This window comes from Taudactylus pleione, unplaced genomic scaffold, assembly GCF_031769625.1.
Source record: "Taudactylus pleione unplaced genomic scaffold, aTauple2 ptg000092l, whole genome shotgun sequence".
NCBI lineage: Eukaryota > Metazoa > Chordata > Amphibia > Anura > Myobatrachidae > Taudactylus > Taudactylus pleione.
The window spans coordinates 16,694,557-16,714,386 of record NW_028284494.1 but is presented as its reverse complement, the minus strand read 5'-3'; the positions used below and the strand labels follow the sequence as shown (position 1 = coordinate 16,714,386).

Here is a 19,830-nt window from a genome sequence, read left to right as displayed (position 1 = left end):
TCTGCTGATTTATAACGTTTGAGATCTTTCAAAAATATAATAGGTGCAGCCTGTTTTAATGGTTTGTTCTGTGTTTTATAGGTAGTGCCTTGTTTATTAGTTTTGCAATATAACATGGTATGGTTCTTTGTTTTATTGATTTGTGAGTCTCATGTGGGGCATTCCTCAGAGCTTGTGCCCAGCCGCTGCCTCTTGCGGGGATATCGCCAGCTCCAGTCACTCCCATAGCTTGGCTCATGATATTTAAGGTGTATAGCTAATTACTGGTCATGTTGCTGCCTATTCGGTAAAGGCTCGAGGAAAACTGATGGCAAAAAGCTACAGAGATGACAAGTGCTGATACATGTGAGCTGCATAACTCGTCCTGTCCAATCAGCGTTTAGAGAAATGAAACGACACTATATTTGCTTCTGTGCTAATCTGCGCCTTAGTCACTCCTATAACTCTACATGGTTTGTGGCCGTGCAGCATTCATGATACCTTTGACTTGTGCTGAATCTTGTCCTCTGCATGTATTCTAGGGCTGCAGCTCTGGAGCAGTTTAAGTCAATCGGGGCGGAACCTCTGGAGGTGGATTTGAAGGAATCTGGAGAGGGAACCGGTGGTTATGCCAAGGAAATGTCCAAGGAGTTTATTGAAGCTGAGATGAAGCTTTTTACCAAACAGTGTCAAGATGTGGACATCATCATCACCACCGCCCTCATTCCTGGTACGAAGTCTGAGCATAAAAGGAGTATACTCTTCTTCTACTTCTCTGTGCACTGCAATAATATAAATCTCAATGGCATCGTATAAAACCCCTTGTCAGTATGTAGCTGTAGCTCCCCTGCCAATATGGAGTGACCAATTCTCCACTGGTAAACGGTGTTAGCCCTCCTCCACACAGCTCCTTTTTAGAGACCTATCCAGTGGCAGCATAGTAAATACTTATGCCAATAGAATCTTCCCAATCCTCCAGTAGTAATGATTTTGTTTGTGGAACAACCCAATTCACCCCCAGTCAGCATAGATCCCATTGCCTATCATTAACACCTACCCAGTGCAGAGCGGAGCAGGTCACAGGTGGCAGGAGAACAATCCTCCAGCTGATCTCTGCACTCTGTAATTTACGTTACCCTCCTTGCACTGAAATGTAACTTTACCTCTGGGCACGTGCGCTACATATCACCGTTCACGCAGCCTTCAGGGTTGCTGATTTGGCAGTGATGTCAGCGGTCACAGACCGATACATCACTGCCCGGGGGTCCAGAGGATCAGGATAGATTTTCTCTTAATTTACTGGCAGATGGAGCAGCAGACATAGGTGCAGGGGTTGCAACTGTATTGGTGATAGCCCACTGGCATCCCATGCAGCCACGTCAGGTAAGTAGTTAAAGAATCCCATGTTAGAACTCAATCGCTAACAGTGATGGAGATGACAAGTGTCAGATAGGTCTTCCTTCATCCCCTGTCTTGTGTTCCCAATAGTGGTAATCTGATATAGGTTATTTGGATTATTATTATACATTGTGATGTTACCTGTGGCTACAAACTGAGCATAGTGTTATGGTGGCTTTATAGCCCTTGTCCATGTATGTGCTTGGGGGCACCACTAGAGGGCAGGCTGTCCACTATCGGTTTCGCTCTGCTTTTGCCGCCTGAGCCTGATTCAGCAGCGTTCACAAGTGCAACGCAGATCGGGCGATTGTTTGCCATTGCGCAGATGTCTAAGCCGCACAGCGATCACACTGCGACTATGGACGCACAGAGGAATCCATCGCAGAATGAGTGACAGGATGGCATTCATTGGGGGTGGCGACGGGGGAGAGGTCTGAGAAACGCAGGCGCGCCAGTCCGTTTGAACGCAGTGACCTGGGCGGGCATATATTAGCTACTACGCAGCTTGCGAACCCACTGCGTGCACAGGGACTTGCGGTGTCTGCGATTGGTCAGACCTGCTGTAAATGCGTGAGTGGCCGATGTGTGTAGATCGTATCGATGTTTCCGCAGCAGTGCGACATTGGAGGGAGGTGAGAAAGCAGCAGTGGGGCCGTCTTTATGCTGGTTGAGCTCTGGCAAGCGTTAGCATGTTATTTGCCGCTACGTTTCATATGTATTCACAGCTGCGATCGCAATTTGCGATCCTTACTGAATCGGGCCCTCGGTCCACAAATTAGATATTGTTCACTGTAACAATTTACAAGCTGGGGGAGGTGTTTATATGTATGTGTGTGTGTGTATGTATATATATATATATTAGGGATGTGCAGGCTCGGATAGGTTCGAGTTTGCACGTGGAGTTCGGATTTTTCCCTCCAAAAAAACGGAACTCAGAACGAGGCAAAACGTCATCATACATGGACGAACATCATCATTCCTGGTCTTTTGTCCAGGAATGATGATGTTCGTCCATGTAAGATGACGTTTTGCCTCGTTCTGAGTTCCGTTTTTTTGGAGGGAAAAATCCGAACTCCACGTGCAAACTCGAACCTATCCGAGCCTGCACATCCCTAATATATATATATATATATATATATATATATATATATAATTTATTGTTTTGTTTATAATGAATAAATGAAGCGGCGTCATTGTGCTATACGTTTTTATGTACACAGGTATAAGAGCGCCCATTTTGTTCCGTAAAGACATGATTGACTTGATGAAGGAAGGTTCAGTTGTGGTCGATCTGGCGTCGGAGGCTGGGGGAAACATTGAAACCACCAAACCAGGGGAGCTGTATGTCCGTAAGGTACGTCCGCTTTATACAAGGTTTTATCATTCCAGCACTGTACAATTTAGTTTTATATATGAACAGCTCCTGGTGAGGTCCTTTACACTAGATCAGAAAACGACTGGTTCTCCAACTCTTGTGTAACCAGAACTCTCAGATTGCCTAACCATGGACTATATGCTGGGGATTCAGAATGTGGCTGACAGTCCATAGACTTAAGGGCCTGATTCCAAGATTTACACTAATGCAGTTGCAACTGCAATCTCGTACTGGTCGCAGTTGCTAAAATATGCTAATGCCTTTCATAGCTTAGCCGAGTATAGGGACGCCCACTGCTGCCTTCTCATAACAGCGTAAACATCGGTAACATCGACGCAGATCGGCCAGCCATGCAGCTTGTAAGTCACGTCTGATGTGACTCAAACACGCAGAGAGCTCTCATGCTGCGAAGGAGATGGCACTGGTTAATTTACACACGCCCATGAAACGGAATTTAAAAGGTCCTGACGCCTGCGTTTGCCTAAACCACCCCCCGCCCCGTTACTTCTCCCATGCGCTGACTACCTGTCACTCTCTTGAATCCTCTGTGCGAAAGTAATCGCAATACAATCGCTGCACGTGCGCAATGGCAAACAATCGCTCGATTTGCGTAAATATTGGCATTGCGTAAATCTCGGAAACAGGCCGTAAGTTCTCAGCAAATAAGCGATTGGAAAAATAAACATCAGCGATTCCACAAGTCTTTATGGCATCTTTTTGTCTGTGAAATACTCTATAGTCCAAACGTTAAATCTTTGAGCTTTATTGTAGACACGCAGCTTTGAAGTTTGAATTGTCCGTATTTTGTAATTACTGTTCTTCGTGTTGGGTTTTTACTTGGGTTTTTGTAATGTGGTTGTCAAATTTGTTACCAGGGAGTGACGCACATTGGCTACACAGATTTTCCAAGCCGCATGGCCACACAAGCGAGCACGCTGTACTCCAACAACATTACCAAACTGTTGAAGGCAATCAGTCCAGATAAAGACAACTTCTACTTTGATATAAAAAACGAGTATGATTACGGAACCATGGATCACGTGATTAGAGGAACAGTGGTCATGAAGGTAAGTGCACATGTATAGATCTATTAACAAGAACTTCTCCAGAAGGACGGTTTCTGTACCGTAAAGTCGGTGTCAGACGAGCAGTTTTCACTTGCCATTTAAAAGCTGCAATATTTCAGAGCAGATTGTTTTTGCCTGAAAAGCTCTGTGATATCTAAACCATCTCTTTAGGAACTTATGTGATGGGTACTTGGCTAATGTGACAGGTGCAACAGTGATGACCTAGATTTCTATAAACTACGGGTTTGCTTCAGTTGTTTTCCTGCTGGTCCGAAATGTTTTTGTGTGGCTCTTTAAGAGCTGCCAGAGCAAAACAAATATTTTTGTGTGACACCATCTGGACACAACCCATTTCAATAGCTTAGTACCTTTCTCTTTTTTTGTTCTAAACATTTTATTTAAGCATTTCCAGAGGAAACCGCTCGGAGTTTAATACAGAGATGAAACCATGAGATCTAAAATATTCAATTCAAAAATAGAAAAACATAGTTTGCCATGAGAAGTATTACATAAAATAGATGAAAGATTATTTATTATATATGGCGCCACAATGGCTCCAACGCCTTTACAAAGTACATAAGCAGTATGAATAAAAAAAGAAAATAAGGCTTACAGTACAAAAGATGGTTTATAAACATTGCTGCATTAGCTGCTGTAATACCCAAATGTGCAGCAAGGTGGCAGCACCCAAGGGATAGGTGTCAATGTAGACAGTGGGGAAAAGATGATGGTATGAATGAAGAAGGGCCCTGCTCGTGAGAGCCTACAGTCTAAGCATGATGTATAATCACAGGGATGTATTTTTAGCATATTACTGTAATTAAAACAAAAATGGGGAAAGCTAGAAAGTAAAAGGGAGATAAAGACAAGGGACATGTTTTTCACAAATCAGAAGCATTTAAGGAGATTTAGTGGTGTAATTCCCTTCCAGTGTTGTTGAAACTTAACTTTAATTGTCTAAGCGGATACTAAGGGGAATTTAATTAGCCGTGATAAATGAACGCACATTAGGTTATCGCACCCTTTCACAGGTTTTTACCGTTTATCGCAACTATGGACGTCTGTATGTTTTGCGCAATCCTATTTCAAAAGTCGCTGGCATTTTTAGTGTATTTTGCCACGATCAGTATTGGTAGAATTAGAGAAAATCTGCCTGTACACCAAAAGAAAAGCCAAACTGATATAGGGTCACAATATAGGAGAGCATCAAGGGCTATAATAAAAGTATATGGGGTTCTTAAAATGTGTCAAATGGCTGTTATAATCATGTTTCTTATGCTGCATACACACAGCCAGATTTGTTGTCAGATATGAACGATAACGATTTTAAATATTGTCCAATCGTTCCTATCTGAAAGAAAATCTGACATATGGGCCTGCAACGATGAGCGATGCGCGTTCCCGTTTGTGTTTGCAGTCAGATTTTGCCAATTTCATTCATTTTTATACTGCATGATATTCAAATCGTTGGTAAAATCGTTCATCTGACCGTGTGTATGCGCCATAACACAGTGAAGTAATGATTGAAAGTAAGTGTTTTTTGCCAAAATGTGGTGTGTTTTTTTTAATTGGGGGTGCATTATAATGCCTGTAAGTATGTATTTGTGACATTTAAATATACTTTTAAGTTTGCCTCTAACACCCACCTACAATCTTAAAAACACCTGTCCCACTCATATAGCACCCCAATATACCTGTCCCACTCATATAGCACCCCCATATACTTATCCCACTCATATAGCACCCCCATATACCTATCCCACTCATATAGTACCCCGATATACCTGTCCCACTCATATAGCACCCCAATATACCTGTCCCACTCATATAGCACCCCCATATACCTATCCCACTCATATAGCACCCCCATATACCTATCCCACTCATATAGCACCCCCATATACCTATCTCACTCATATAGCACCCCAATATACCTGTCCCACTCATATAGCACCCCAATATACCTGTCCCAATCATATAGCACCCCCATATACCTGTCCCAATCATATAGCACCCCAATATACCTGTCCCACTCATATAGCACCCCCATATACCTATCCCACTCATATAGCAACCCCATATACCTATCCCACTCATATAGCACCCCCATATACCTGTCCCACATCAATTAACCCTTAGAACATTTTGTACTTTTTCACCCCAGAAATGGCGTGTCATTATTGGCCAAAATAAATTATTTTTACATCATTTAACAAAAAATAGGGGTTTTGCACAACTTTGCACCTATCAATGAGGTGGTTAAAACTGTTTGTGCCAAATGGTATGGAGAATTTGTACCCGCAAAAAGTAATAGGATTGCGCAATAAGTACAGCCGTTTTTTTGGGCAGAAAAGCGGCTTATAGCGGTAATTGAATCCCCCCCTCCAAGTCGTTGATTGGAAAATGTTACATATATTCGTTTGCACCAGGGAAGGGAGGGTGATAAGATATGGTTTCCATTTGTTAGAAAAGTGCTTCACACCTTGGTCAATATCAGAAAAGCCATTACGCCTATCAGTCAGCATAGTCTAATAATGCTGCTTCCAATTCACCAATGGTAGGGGGCACATATATTATTCCATCTACCTAATATAATTTTATTTGCTTAGGTAGCTAAGGGTCATATCCAATTAGCCGCTGTAAATTACCGTGGCTAATTAGCTCGCTCGGGGCTATCCAATTAGCTCCGAAGTCTGCCCGACAACGGCACTTATCAGGGTTTTTTTTTCGGGACCTGATGTGTCCCGAAAAATAATCCACGATCAGTGTCGTTTTTTTCGCCCAAGAAAGGGCGAGAACACATAAATTCGCAAGCTTATCGCGGCTCCTATGTGTTGATGGGCGAACTATCCTATTATTTCGCCCCAAAATAATAGGATAGGGAGAAAAAAATATCGGGGATAATCGGCGAAAAATCCCCGTTTTTCGACAATCGCATGGATCAATTAGCGCCCGAACGGCGTTACTTCTGAAAAGAGCAGTAATAGGTCTAATATCAGAGGTCTCTTGCCATATGCCAAAGTGAGCGAATAACAAAGGAATAGGGGAAAGCCGCAATGTGTTTGAGAAGTTTGATTAATAAACAATAAAACCAGAACCCATTGAGTATTGAGTAGCGTTCTCAATGGAACACTTCAGTCAATGGCCAGACTCCCTTCTACCATGTACTCACGGCAACTGTGACAAATAATAAGCTCTATGGATAAGTTAAAAGGGCATTTCCTGTAGTTTAGAGGAGCTGAGGGATTTGTGGGGGGGGTGGGAGTTACTAAGAATCGTGTTGGGATGTGATCCATTATCGCACCTTATCACCGCAACGTTTTGCGCCGCAAAATGCACATTTACAAAGAATCGCGTTTGCTTGCATTTTGTCATTAGTTGGTGTAACTAGTCGTGTTGCGGCGTGTGCGAGATCCGTCAAATCAGGTGTATTTCGAAACTGCAGTTGCGAATTTGGGATACGACGCATCTCCGTCACCAAAATCTGCTTGTGAAATCGGAGCAGATCTGAGAAATTCGCAAACATACAGGTGTGTCCACATCCATCTTACTTCCTTGTGCGTTAAACAGCCCTTCTAGTTGCGCCATGCCATGGAGTGACTTGGTAGCGCCGAGCGTATTTGCGTGTGACTTTTAACCTTCAAATGCGTCTTATTTGCATGACAATGTGAATAGGATGCACAAGCAGCTGATTAAAATGATATGCGGCATGCCTGCGTACGACTGCGGCTGTGCAAAATGCTACGTTACAGGGTCACAGCCTCTGACACTAACGTACTGTAGTATTTCGCATGCAGGTTCTGGCTAGAGGTTCCAGGGCTGGGGAGAGGGGGGGCCCCCCTGCCTCGTCCACCGCTGCACCGCGACAGAGGACAATAAATAGCCGCTCGCTATAATTTGCGCATAGGGATTATAAGGACTGGAGCACAAAGGCATCAGGGACTCCAAACCTCCCTAGGGTCTCAATGAGATGATTCCATGTTACCATGTTGAAAGGTTTCTCTGAGACTAAAGGATAAAGGGTCCGGATCCCCGAATGTAGGAATATTGGCCTATAGGGAGATGGTAATTTGAAGCTTCTGCTGGGCTTTGGTAAGACTTTCACTAATGCCGCGTTGACGTAGGAGGGGATTGAGGACCTCATTCAGAATCGGTCGTTGCGGCCGCACGGTCGTACGCCACCGATGTTCGCTAAACTGCGCATGCGTAAAGTTCGCAATGCGCGTGCGTAAACTAGCTGTTACGATCAGAAATTTCTCTCTCCTTGAACACAGCCAGGTCGGTAGTTTGAGTGACAGAATGAACCGTTTGTGGGTGGTAACGGGAAGGTGCTTAAAAAGGGGGGAGTGGAGATCCGAACGCAGGCGTGCCTAATTATGCGAACTGCGTTTTATGGGAGTGCATAATTAACAAAGTAGTGTCATGGCACACGTGACATGGGTGGTTTGTACACTGACCTGATCGTAGTGCTTAAGAGAGGGTATGGTCAACCTTAAGCGATTAATCCTTATATCCCAGGAGATGACGTGTGTTGTGATCGAGAAGGAGGCGTGATGTAGTCTTACGGCCGCTTCTTACCCTCGGTCGTTCAGCTAACGATCTCATCTTAGGACCGCAACTTGTGATCGCTTAATTTGCATATCCGGCCCCTTTTCCCCTACGACCGTGCGGCCGCAACGACCGACTCTGAATGAGGTCCTGAGCCTCTATCCATTATGGCGTTATAAAAAGCTGGTCAATGTGGGAGTCATTCAAATCGAAAGGACAAACAGGAGATGTCTTTCTTGTGGCGCAATAGTTTCCGTTAAACTAGAACTTTTATTTCTTTACAGTAAATGTATACAGCGAAATATTTAAAAACCTACATTAACAGACAACTACTGATGAATACAATACAAACTAAGAATGTGATTAAAGACAAAAAGGTTCCACTGTGTGTTTCTATCAAATATTGTCCATCAAGCTTGCCAATCATGTGTGTCCAGGTATAATGTGGGAGTCATTCCGTATATGAGAATTTGGTAAAATTCCCCACCAGGGTCTTTTCAAGGATGTAATAACTCTCAATACTTCAGTAATCGGGACCATCAGTATGTCCGCCTGTAGATCAAGTAACCTGAGCTTAGGTGAGTGACTCCCAAAAGGCAGGATTACTGTTGTCTGGGATAGAGGCCTGGGAATATAAGGTAGTTTAATAGTCTTTAATAGTGAGAGTCTAATAACATGAGCACTATCTACCTGTATTGTGCGCTCAGCCTAACTGGCTAATATTTATTTATTTATTTTTTTTAAAAATACCCTCAGAAATTGTCAGGTTTTTTTTATGACTGACTTAGGTCAAGAACATCTATTTTAATTCTTATCCAATACGATTTATTAAATATTATTCTTATTTTTTTTTTGGAACACAGATTGTTTATAAAACATCAACCGGCCGAAATATCGGAATATTGTTAATGGGGATTTTCACAACTCTATATCTCCCCAGCGGCTGCTCCTCTCTGCAGCTGCTGGGCATAGTTGCCAAGTCCGCTTATAACAAGCGGAATTGTGCTCTTTTTTTTTTTTTTTTTTTTCAAGAGTTGCTTGTTTTTTATCATGGTTGCTAGTTGCTTGTTTTTGGGCTTCTTTTTTTAAGGTAGCTTGTTTTTGGGCTTGTTTTTGTGTGTGCATTGCTGAGGCGCCCCTGGAGGTAAGTTTATGTGTGTGTGTGTTTTTACACCAGCAGTGACTGAGGGGGGTGGGAGGCTGTGTCTGGGGAATAGAGGACAGTGGACAGGGTGAAGTTGGAGGGGGGCAGGCAAGAAGGAAAGGTAAACTAGATGATGGAAATGAGGCAGGTACATGGGAGCGAGTTATAATTACTGAGGCTGTTATAGTGAAGAGATAATAGAATTAGACAGGTAACAGGAATGAAGGAGGTAAAGAAGAGGGGTGAGAGGAGTCAGGTAAAGGAAAGGTGGGTACACACTAGATATGTCACCCAATCCTGCTGATCGGGCTGACATATCGTCCACATCGGCCAGTGTGTACCCACTATGCGTGACCCTGCGCACTCCCGCAGGTCGTCCCATTGGGGTCATTCTGTCGGCCTGCATGTAGGGCCGATGGATCGACCTAGATGCCGACGCTGGCTAAGTGGATGGAGCCGGTGCCCGACATATCGGGCATTCGGTCATCGCATTGTGCAGTATATATCGACCGCCCGATATATATATATTGCGTGGTCGGGCGTCGCATCACTGGGTACACACATCGGCAAGTGTGTACCCAGCTGAAGACTGGCAAGGGAATGCGTTATGAAAAGAGGGAGGAGGTAAAAATATGGAGGCTGGTGTAGAGGGAGAAAAGCAATATAGGCAGATAATAAGGCTGTGCATACACTAACATTTTTGTTAGTGAAGTGGGGAATAAAGGATGTTAGGCAGGTAGAGCGTGAGGACAAAGAGATTGGTTTGGGCTTGTTTTTTACTTTATACGTTGCTTATTTTACATTTCAGAGTTGGCAACACCGCTGTGGGGGTGGGGGGAGTGAGGGGGGATTTCAGCCGGGCTGCCTGATCAGCAGTGTTCGGCAGCACAGCAGACATTGTGGGGGAGGTTCCTCTCTGCTATTGGCGGCTTTAGGAACATTATCTTCCGGCAGCTTTCCCAGTGGGCGTTTCTGAGTGGTCGAATTGTTTGCAACCATGTCGGGTAACGCACATTCAGGTGTGGTCGCAAACAATGTGGCCGCGCCAGGCAAGTGGTTAAAGCAGTAATATTTACCGAGGGGCGGTGACCTCGGAGAAGATTAGAGAGCAGTCTACTAGATTTGTTGCCGCAACGGTAGAACACGTATGTAAGTGGTGCGTTTAGCTGCTACTTGAGGGAATTTTTTTTTTTAAACCGGAATAATGTGCCCCCTGATGAGGAGGTTCATTTTAGGGGATGAGGGGGTTTGGGACACACGCCAAAGGTTTCTGTACTGCGGCCTGGCACCTATATAATGGCCACAATAGAGAGTTTACTATCACACATATAAACCACATATTTGATTTCAAATACCTGAAGTTCTAGCAGACTTGATCATTGTTGCATGTTGTTTTATTTAGGCGTTTTGCATTGTTGATTCCTTAATATTGGCAGCCTCTTCTTTTTACATAAATGAAGTTCTGTAGTTGATTTACAATTCTCTTTTTTTTGTGACGCACGGGCCTCATCTCCTTCCAGCCGAGAATAAATGTTAATATGGAGCTGAAAGTACATAGCATTATAATAAATGTCTTGGTGTAAGCCCATCGCACACCATTAGCCTTAATTACTGGCTGCCATCCCACCTGCCCATGCCAAGTCTAAGAATAGCCAGCCTGATGGTCAGTGTAGGGCCAAGCGGCGCAGACCGCCATTCCCTGTCTGCTTTGTGTTTGCGCACATTTAACTCCAACACATCCAGTGCCAATTTTTTTTTTTTTTTAATCAATTGCGTTTGGTGGATGGGTAAATTCATTTGAAAACAATTGTTTGTTATTTCTTAGAAAACCAGTTCAATATCACACAATAAATGTGAGGCCATAAATTGCGAGTACAAATTTTATTTTACGGTCATGCTGGCAGCACACATCAAACTTCAGTATTGAACCTTATTAAAAAAAAATAAAAAAAAAAAATTGCCGAACAAAAAGTGAGGTAAGGCCTGCCCACCCCTCTGATCGCTTACTGGTCATATTTGGTCTTTTGAAGAAGTAGTTTTTAAGGGTTTAATCTTCTTAGGGGAGAATTCAGTTGGCCGCGATAAAATGTTAAGTTAACATATGTTAACTTAATGCACCTATCGCCTGTTAATGACCTTAATCGCCTGTATGCGCGTTCCCGTTCAACACCCAATTCAATTACAAAAAGTCGTCTTCCACCATTCGGGCGTGGATATCTTGCAGGTGTTACACGCGTTACGTATAGGTGAAAATGGAGTAATCAGCCTGTACTCCCGAAAAATACAAACTAATAAAGGGTAACCGTATAGACGTCTGTTTAGCGTCCAAAAGCAAAATATTTGGGGTTCTTAAAGTGTGTTAAATGTCGGGTTTATAAGCATTTTTCAATAACAGTGAAAAATGAAAAGAAAGCAAGTCTCTTTCAGCAAATTTAAATGCTATAGTAGAATTAGGGGTGCATAAAAATGCCTGTCAGTTTATTTTTGGGTCATTTTAAGCCGCAGTAGAAAAAAAAAAAAAGCGTTAAACACCTGTAACAGCCATCTGCAATGTTTAAAACGTCCGCCCCATCCATACAGCACCCATATATACCTTTCCCACATCTTATAACTCATTATTCTGCACTTTGCAGAATTTCACCCCAGAAGTGACATTTGGCCAAATTAAGCTGATTAAATCATTAGAGAGGGTGTGCCAGTGGTTCTAAACCAAATCCTGACATTTTTACTTTTAAAATATGGGTTTTCCCCAACCTTTCACCTGCTTAAAGGGGTTTCAAAAAAAGACACGTTAACTACTATGTAGAATTGGCGCACGTTAACTGGGAGGCTAAATAAATATGGCGCGTTTTTTTTTAACACCTGAATTAAACGTTTACACACGAAAATAGGTTATCGCAGCTAATTGAATTCGGCCCTTAGTTTCTTACCTGTTACAGTTCGATTGCCCCCATGGTCAAATCATTAATTCTCCCAAGTATTAATAGCAATCTTAGGACCTCATTCAGAGGCGCTCGCAAAATGCTCGCGCTCGCTCTGAATGAGGGCGGCCGCATCTATTTTTCGGCCTGCCCTCCTGGCCGCTCGCTAGGCTGTGGGTGACCACCCACAGCTTTAGCGAGTGGCCAGGTTCATGGTCGCGATGGTCAAGACCATCGTGACCATCGGGGCTTGCAACGAGATCCTTGTGGTAGGGTCTCGTCTGCCGCAAGCCCCAGTGAGCTTTCGGCTCTATTCGAGCTGGAAGCTCACCACTGACATCACGAGTGATGTCAGTGGGGCCGCCCCGCCCCGCCTACAAAACGGTGCGAGCTGTCGATCACAATCGACAGCCGCCCCCTTTGTGGTAAGCCCCCGAGCGCGAGAATTTCTCTCCCGCTTCGGGGCTTGCGCACTCGCAGTGCGGCCACTGCGCGTGCGCGGGGCCTCTACATCGACCCGCTTGTGAGCGCATTGGCGCTTGCGAACGGGTCTGAATGAGACCCTTAATGTTACTGCGATAATTTTACTGAGCACACTAAAGCATCATAATAGCGTATTGTTAAGTTTTCTGTGACAGTGTCGGCTACCAATAGTACTTCAACAGGCTATTCTTGAGGTAATATGTGCTCGAGGTACCTGCTAAATACCCCCCATCCCCTCCACCACTGCCCCATCTGCACAACTTTCCTACTGAAGCAGTCTTACCACCTTACAGATAGGAGTTTTTGCGCCCAACCCCATCTCCCCCCCCCCCCCCCCTTCCAGAAAGGTCTATCCAAAGCTATGACCTAGAACCAGATAGTAAGACACACAATCTCTCTCCTCATCATTTTGTTTGTGTGCTTTCCCCTAGGATGGAAAAACCATCTTTCCAGCGCCACCACCCATCAAAATGCCCACAGTGTCGACCGTGAAAGTGAAATCTGTGGCCGAGTTGGAAGCTGAGAGGGTAGCAGCCATCTCCCCTTTTAGGAAAACCATGACGAATGCCACCGCATACACTGCCGGTACGGAGCCGCTACGCCACAAATACTCGCACCACCTCAGAGGGGCTTTGTTTTCTGTGCACTGCGATACTGAAATATTTGTTATGTCTCCCGTAGGGCTTGGCACACTCTTAGGCCTGGGCATCGCCTCTCCTCATTCTGCCTTCACTCAGATGGTGACCACCTTTGGTCTGGCTGGGATTGTGGGCTATCACACCGTGTGGGGAGTCACACCGGCTCTACACTCCCCGCTTATGTCTGTAACTAATGCCATCTCAGGTAAGTGACCATTCCTGACATCAACATTCTTGTTTTGACATTAAAGATGGTGAATTGGTGCAATCAGAAAGTGCTGCATTAAGTTCTCTGGCCGTTGATGAAGTGGTGCTGCTTAGCGCTTGAATGTTAAGTCCTAAAACAGTATTAAAGAATGAAAATTTAGCTGCATGTATTTAAATATGGAGCAGTTATTCCGTAATCTCCAAGGGGTCTATTTACTAAGCAGTGTTAGGAGACAGAGTGAAAAGTGATAAGGAACCAGCCAATCATCTTCCAACTGTCATTTTTCGAACACAGCCTGTGAGATGACAGTTAGGAGCTGATTGGCTGGCACCTTATCACTTTCGTATCACTTTTAACTCTGTCTCCTAACACTGCTTAGTAACTAGACCCCCAATTCTTCTCAGCCAAAACTCACAATTGCATCCAAGGTTACTAAACTCTTACTGTTATACATCATGTACAGGTAGTAATATTTTGGAAAGGTTTTATGAGTGAATGCATAACTGTTACATGTTTACTGTAATGAATATTATAGACTTAAAGGGTTGTACATATAAATTACACATACTATATATTTAGTAAGGTTGTGACAGACCTGTGGAGTATATATATATTCTCTCTTCTATAGAGGCATGGCTGGGCTGTCTCAGTGCTATACTGTCTTCCCAATTTTGATTGGATTGAATTCCGCAACACAAATAGTTTTCCTCCATTTGCAATAAAGAAACAAGGCCCTGGAGAAAAGAAACACCAACGGACTCCTCTTCCTTTTAACTCCTTTTACATTTTTTTGTAGATCTCCACTTAGGGGTATATTTACTAAAGTGTGAGTTTTTAGAAGTGGAGTTGTTGCCCATAGCAACCAATCAGATTCTACTTATTTATCTACACCTTCTAGAAGATAATAGCTGGAATCTGGTTGCTATGGGCAACATCTCCCCTTCTAAAAAACTGCACTTTAGTAAATATACAGCTTAGAAAGTTGCACAGGATCTTATGACTTTTTTATTTTTTCTCTCTTTCTGTATATTAATGGGCAGCCTCAGTTGGTTTATGGGGAATGTCGGGGGCAATACGCTCCAATTTGTCTGGCCCAGATCCCCTGAATGTCGTTCTGAAGAGCCAGGGTTCCGTTTTGTTAGAGCCTGGTTACACAAATACATTGCTAATGGTGGCTTATCTAGACAATCAGGAAGCAGACTTTGGGCCTGATTCAGACCCACTCGCGAGCGGCTGTCCGCTCGCAAGTGGGTCGATGTTATGCACTGAGCATGCGCACGACGGAGGGAGCTCCGTCGTGCGCATGCGCCAGACGCGACGAGCGAAGGAAAGTCCTTCGCTCGTTGTGTCCGATCAAAGGGGGCGTGCTGTCAATGTTGATTGACAGCACGCCCCCTTTGGTGGGCGTGCCGGGGGCGTGCCTCCCTGACGGGGGCGTTCCCACGGGAACGCCTCCCGTCAGAAGCCGGCCCACTGACATCACTAGTGATGTCAATGGGAGTGATTTTGGCTCTGATAGAGCCAAAATCACTCCGGAGCTTGCGGTTGAAAACCTCAACCGCAGGCTCCGGCTCGCAAATTCGTTGGTCGCGATGGTCTCGACCATCGCGGCCATCACAAAGCACGCTCGTATAGCCTGTGGGTGGTGACCCACAGCTATACGAGCGTCCAGGAGGACGCTCCATGAAAATGGAGCCCGGCCCTCATTCAGAGCGTGCGGCTCTGAATGAGGGCCTTTGTTCCCAGGTATTCATGAAAGCATGTCTTACGACTCGTGATGTGATTCATTGTTGATATCTCGGTGATCTACATGTAGATCATGGCTAACTGGGCAGAATTTCTGAGATGCCAGCGCCTGAACCCATGTGAGTAGTCTCTTCACGACAAGGTCCTGCCGCATTTTTTGGGGTCACCAGAGACAGATTTACTGGAGTTGAGACTAAGACCAGTATTGAATTAGAAACGAAAAGTCAGTTGCCGGACTATTTGCCGTCATTGCCGGTTTCAGGTGTGAAAAAGTATCGCTCGCGTCCCTGTATTCAATTTGAAATTGGCGAAACCAGGACCCGGCGAAACGCAAACGGGTGAAAAGTACTGTCGTTTTTGGGGAAATCAACCTGACACCACCCCCCCCCCCCAAAAAAAAAGATGCTCTGACATGGGGGTTCACTATGGGTACCCCCCATTAGTCCTGCTGAAGGTATTTGGGGTCTTTGAATGGTCTCAATAGGCGCTATTTAGCGTCTTTGGGACAGGGGTGAAGAATAGCATTTAGTTATTTTTTTTGGTGGAAAATAAGTATTCCCATCAATTTGGGGTACATTAAAATGGGAGCAAGCATATTTTGAAGTTGCTAAAGTAAAGCATTAAAAAGCACCAAAAACGCACCTTCAGCAAACGCCTGCAATTCTCAAAACACCTCCCCCATACTTCCAGACCCCCCCCCCCCCAAAGGCTATTTCGCTAGTTTTTTATTTTGTACCCCCACTTTGAGTTTATTCGTCCATTTTTTCCAAGGGTTTTTTTTTGGGGTGTCCTTTGTTTTTTGTTTTTTTTTTGCGTTTTTTGACGCAGTTAGCGTCAAGGGGGGTGTACAAAGGGTTTAGGGGGGTTGCTGTAATTTTGCACCCCACAACCGGCGAAAAGTCGGACTAATTGAATACGGGGATAAATGAAATCGGCAAAAATGACATCATTGGTGAAAAAGTATCGCGGAAACTGACTTTTCGCTTCTAATTGAACACGGCCCTAATTCACAAATTCTTCTTTACGGAGGTGGTAACGGTATCTAGAGAAGAGTCTTGCCAAGGTTCCGGTATTCCTGTTACCATTTAAGTTGGATTACCTCTTTTGCCCCAGACTCCTCTGAACTCTTTGGAAGGTCAGGTGGCTCGAGGGTGCTAGTCACTCAAGATTGCTTCGTTCGCCAGCCATGACAGTCTCCCTCTTTCGTTGGTCAAATACATCTAAAGTGGATCTCTTTTTGGCCATACACTACTACGACCACCATAAGATAATTCATCTTACGATTTCCCTTGAACTCCCCGGCAGCTCCCTGGCAGTCCTGGCCACACGATGTACATATACGATCTCACGATACGATCGATCTGTAGTTTAATAGGGGAGGTCATTGAAAGAACACACACTTCTTCAAAATGTCACTGAAATTACGCCGGTCGGACGCACGATGCATCGCAAGCACAAACACACGGCACGATTTGCCTACGATAACGATAGATATGATGGGCTGTGCATCTGATCATACGATACGTTTTAAGAGTGGCTGGAGCATGCATCGGATCTAATCCTACCTAAAAAAAAAAAAAGAAATAAAAAATAATAAGATTTCCACACGATTCATCGTACGACGTGAATTCGCACTAGTGTATGGCCAGCATAAGTAAATAGATTTAAAAAAGCACCTACATAGCCTTTCCCTGGGTATAGGAATATTCTGTAGCATCTTCAATTCAAATGTTGGTCTAATAATAATCCCTTCACTTTCTCCTTCTTCTCAAACTTTCTTCAGTCACATGTTCATAGCCGCAGATGATCTCTCTTTCTCTGTTCTCTCCCTCCCTATTTTTTTTTTCTTCTTCAAGCTAGATACAGTGTTTGCAGGACCCCTGCTGAGAATTGGCAATACTCTCCTTTCTGAACATGTTCATTAAAAATGATTTTATTAACCAGCGCTCCACAGTTTAGTAATATACATCCTGCTGGGGTGATCATACCCCCCCATGGGGGAACAGAGTATATGAAACTGTGCCTGCTTATAAACAATAGTTATGGACACAAGTCTTTTCTCTTCTTCCAATAAAAATCCTTTCAGAGGGAGAGAGAAAAAAGAACATACAATGTATTCATTATGGCAATTTCTGCTGAACATTTAACAGTTCTTTAAATTTATAGTGGCTTGGGGCAGGCTGGCAGCTTTTTGGGTGGCCGCATGTATGCTATGTAATTGCCTGTACGATTCAGTGAATATTTACATGGCCGGTGGTAATATTTATTTTTGACAATGAATTTTGATGAAATGAGTTTGCAGTTGTCTGCCGTGTTCTTCCCTCACCTTTTCGGCCCCAGTAATCTGGAAATAGTTTAGTCCTGATGGTGTTCTGCTGTGGGCAGGTGGGCCTGGTGTACTGCGTTAGTTTCATTAAAGGGAAACACCATGAAATAATTATTTGTAAAATTAACCCACTCTTATCCCTTCATAGCAGCACGCAGGGTAAGTCGTGTACCACCACACTTTGGGTGAATCTCACCATCACTACAACAATTGTGGGTCATCCATTAGGGGACACTGGAGAAGTGTAGTTGGGTGCAGGAACCTTTCCTCTTTAAAACGTATGTGGTACAAAAAGTCAACATTCAGAATGTCGACAATGACAGTATGTCGGCATGTTAATGTATTTTACAGTTGATTCTCCGGAATGTGTATGTAATGCCGTCTGTCGGGATGCCTCCTGTCACAATGCCGACAGCGGCATCCCGGTGGTTGGTATCCCGACGGGTCGGATAAGTATACTTGCCCTCCCCCCTTCTCCTCCTAACCCTCCCTTCTTGTAGCCTAACCTTAACCGTCCCCGTTAGTGTCTAAACCAAGTCTCCCCATTCGTGCCTAACACTAACCCCCCCCCTCCGATCCTTAACCTAACCGTAACTGCAGCCTAACCCGAAAACAGTCTGTCAACAATCTGTTGTTGACGTTCTGAATGTCGACATCATGAACGTGTACATTTACAACTGGTAGAAACTCTTATTTCATCCCCCTCTATACCCCAGTGGCTGCATGGGATGGTCAGATTGCAGTGCCTTTATATCTGTGGAGAGCAATAGGCATCATGATAGTTATGTGATTTCAGTGCTCTATTGTAACATGAATTTGTGATGATCTTGTTTAGGTCTGACAGCTGTTGGAGGACTTGCCCTGATGGGAGGCAGTTACCTGCCCTCCAGCACCCCTGATGGTCTTGCTGTACTTGCAGCATTTGTGTCTTCCATCAACATTGCAGGTAACAATATGCACAGTGCAGCTTTACACAATAAATCCAATTAAAGCAGATAGCTGTAAATGAAGAAATGCATATCACCCGAGGTTGTTATCATCTGGACCGGATGGCCCAGAAATCTGGCAAATGAGTCTTGCACAAACCGTTTTATTAATTCTTGTAAACGAAGGGTCATCAGTAATCTCATTGCTGCCAGTCAAAACCGCCATATAATAAAGCAAAGACGTAGATTGCTGTCTCTGTACTTGTCATTGTTAGGTTTGTAGATTTTCAAGCTTTTTTTGTTCATTATAAAACAAAATAATAATCTAATTTGCTTATTGAACCGAACAAAGTGAAAAATATATATATAATTTTTTTTACATTAACTCTTATGTACTGTGCCCAACGTCCCTGTATTCAATTGTGTAAGATCTTATACCTGATATGCCCTTGAGTGGGCAGGCAAATGCCTAGTACCAGCAGCTGTCTCATCAGAATAATTAAATACAGTTTTGTCGTATATAGGAGTTGAAATAAATATATAGATAGATAGATAGATAGAGATGTTGTGTGTGTGTCAAATACACTTGCAAGGTTGTCAATGGGAGGTAAGTATGCCCCAGGTTTTTAGCTTCTGTCTGGTAGACAGAAGCTGATTAGCAGCCTTGATTGCCAGACCACCTGTGAGAGGATGATAAAGGGTGTGCCAGTCTCTGTAGTCAGCCTCTCACTGCCTGGGGAACAGATGAGAGGCCTGTTGAAGGACACTAGCTATTGATTGTAAGTTCTGTGCTAAAGACTTATGTTTTGTGAGAGGAACCTTAGGTCCTTCCACTCTGAGAGAGGGAATCATTTTGTTTAGTTAGAGTAGGACAGGCCATGATTTACTTTTATGCTTTGTTTATTTTTGTGCTGCTAATAAAACTTGCTGCGGTTACTTTTGCCAAGGTCCTGGACTGGTGTACTATTACACACATTTTATTTTTGTGGTATTCATGATTAAAAATAATGTTAGATAGTATTTAAATTAATTCTGACCCATTTATTGGCAAAATAAAAACCTGACATAGTG

General features: G+C 43.8%; 1 protein-coding gene across 1 annotated transcript in view; it reads left to right on the top strand.

Moving 5' to 3' along the window:
* Nucleotides 1-19,830, top strand: part of NNT (nicotinamide nucleotide transhydrogenase) — a 120,058-nt gene that overhangs the window by 28,335 nt on the left and 71,893 nt on the right. Inside the window, exons 7-12 of the mRNA XM_088469433.1 lie at nt 522-709; nt 2,598-2,731; nt 3,628-3,819; nt 13,347-13,500; nt 13,597-13,758; nt 18,669-18,779. Of these exons, the coding sequence (XP_088325559.1) occupies nt 522-709; nt 2,598-2,731; nt 3,628-3,819; nt 13,347-13,500; nt 13,597-13,758; nt 18,669-18,779 (941 nt within the window). The remainder of the gene's footprint in view (nt 1-521; nt 710-2,597; nt 2,732-3,627; nt 3,820-13,346; nt 13,501-13,596; nt 13,759-18,668; nt 18,780-19,830) is intronic.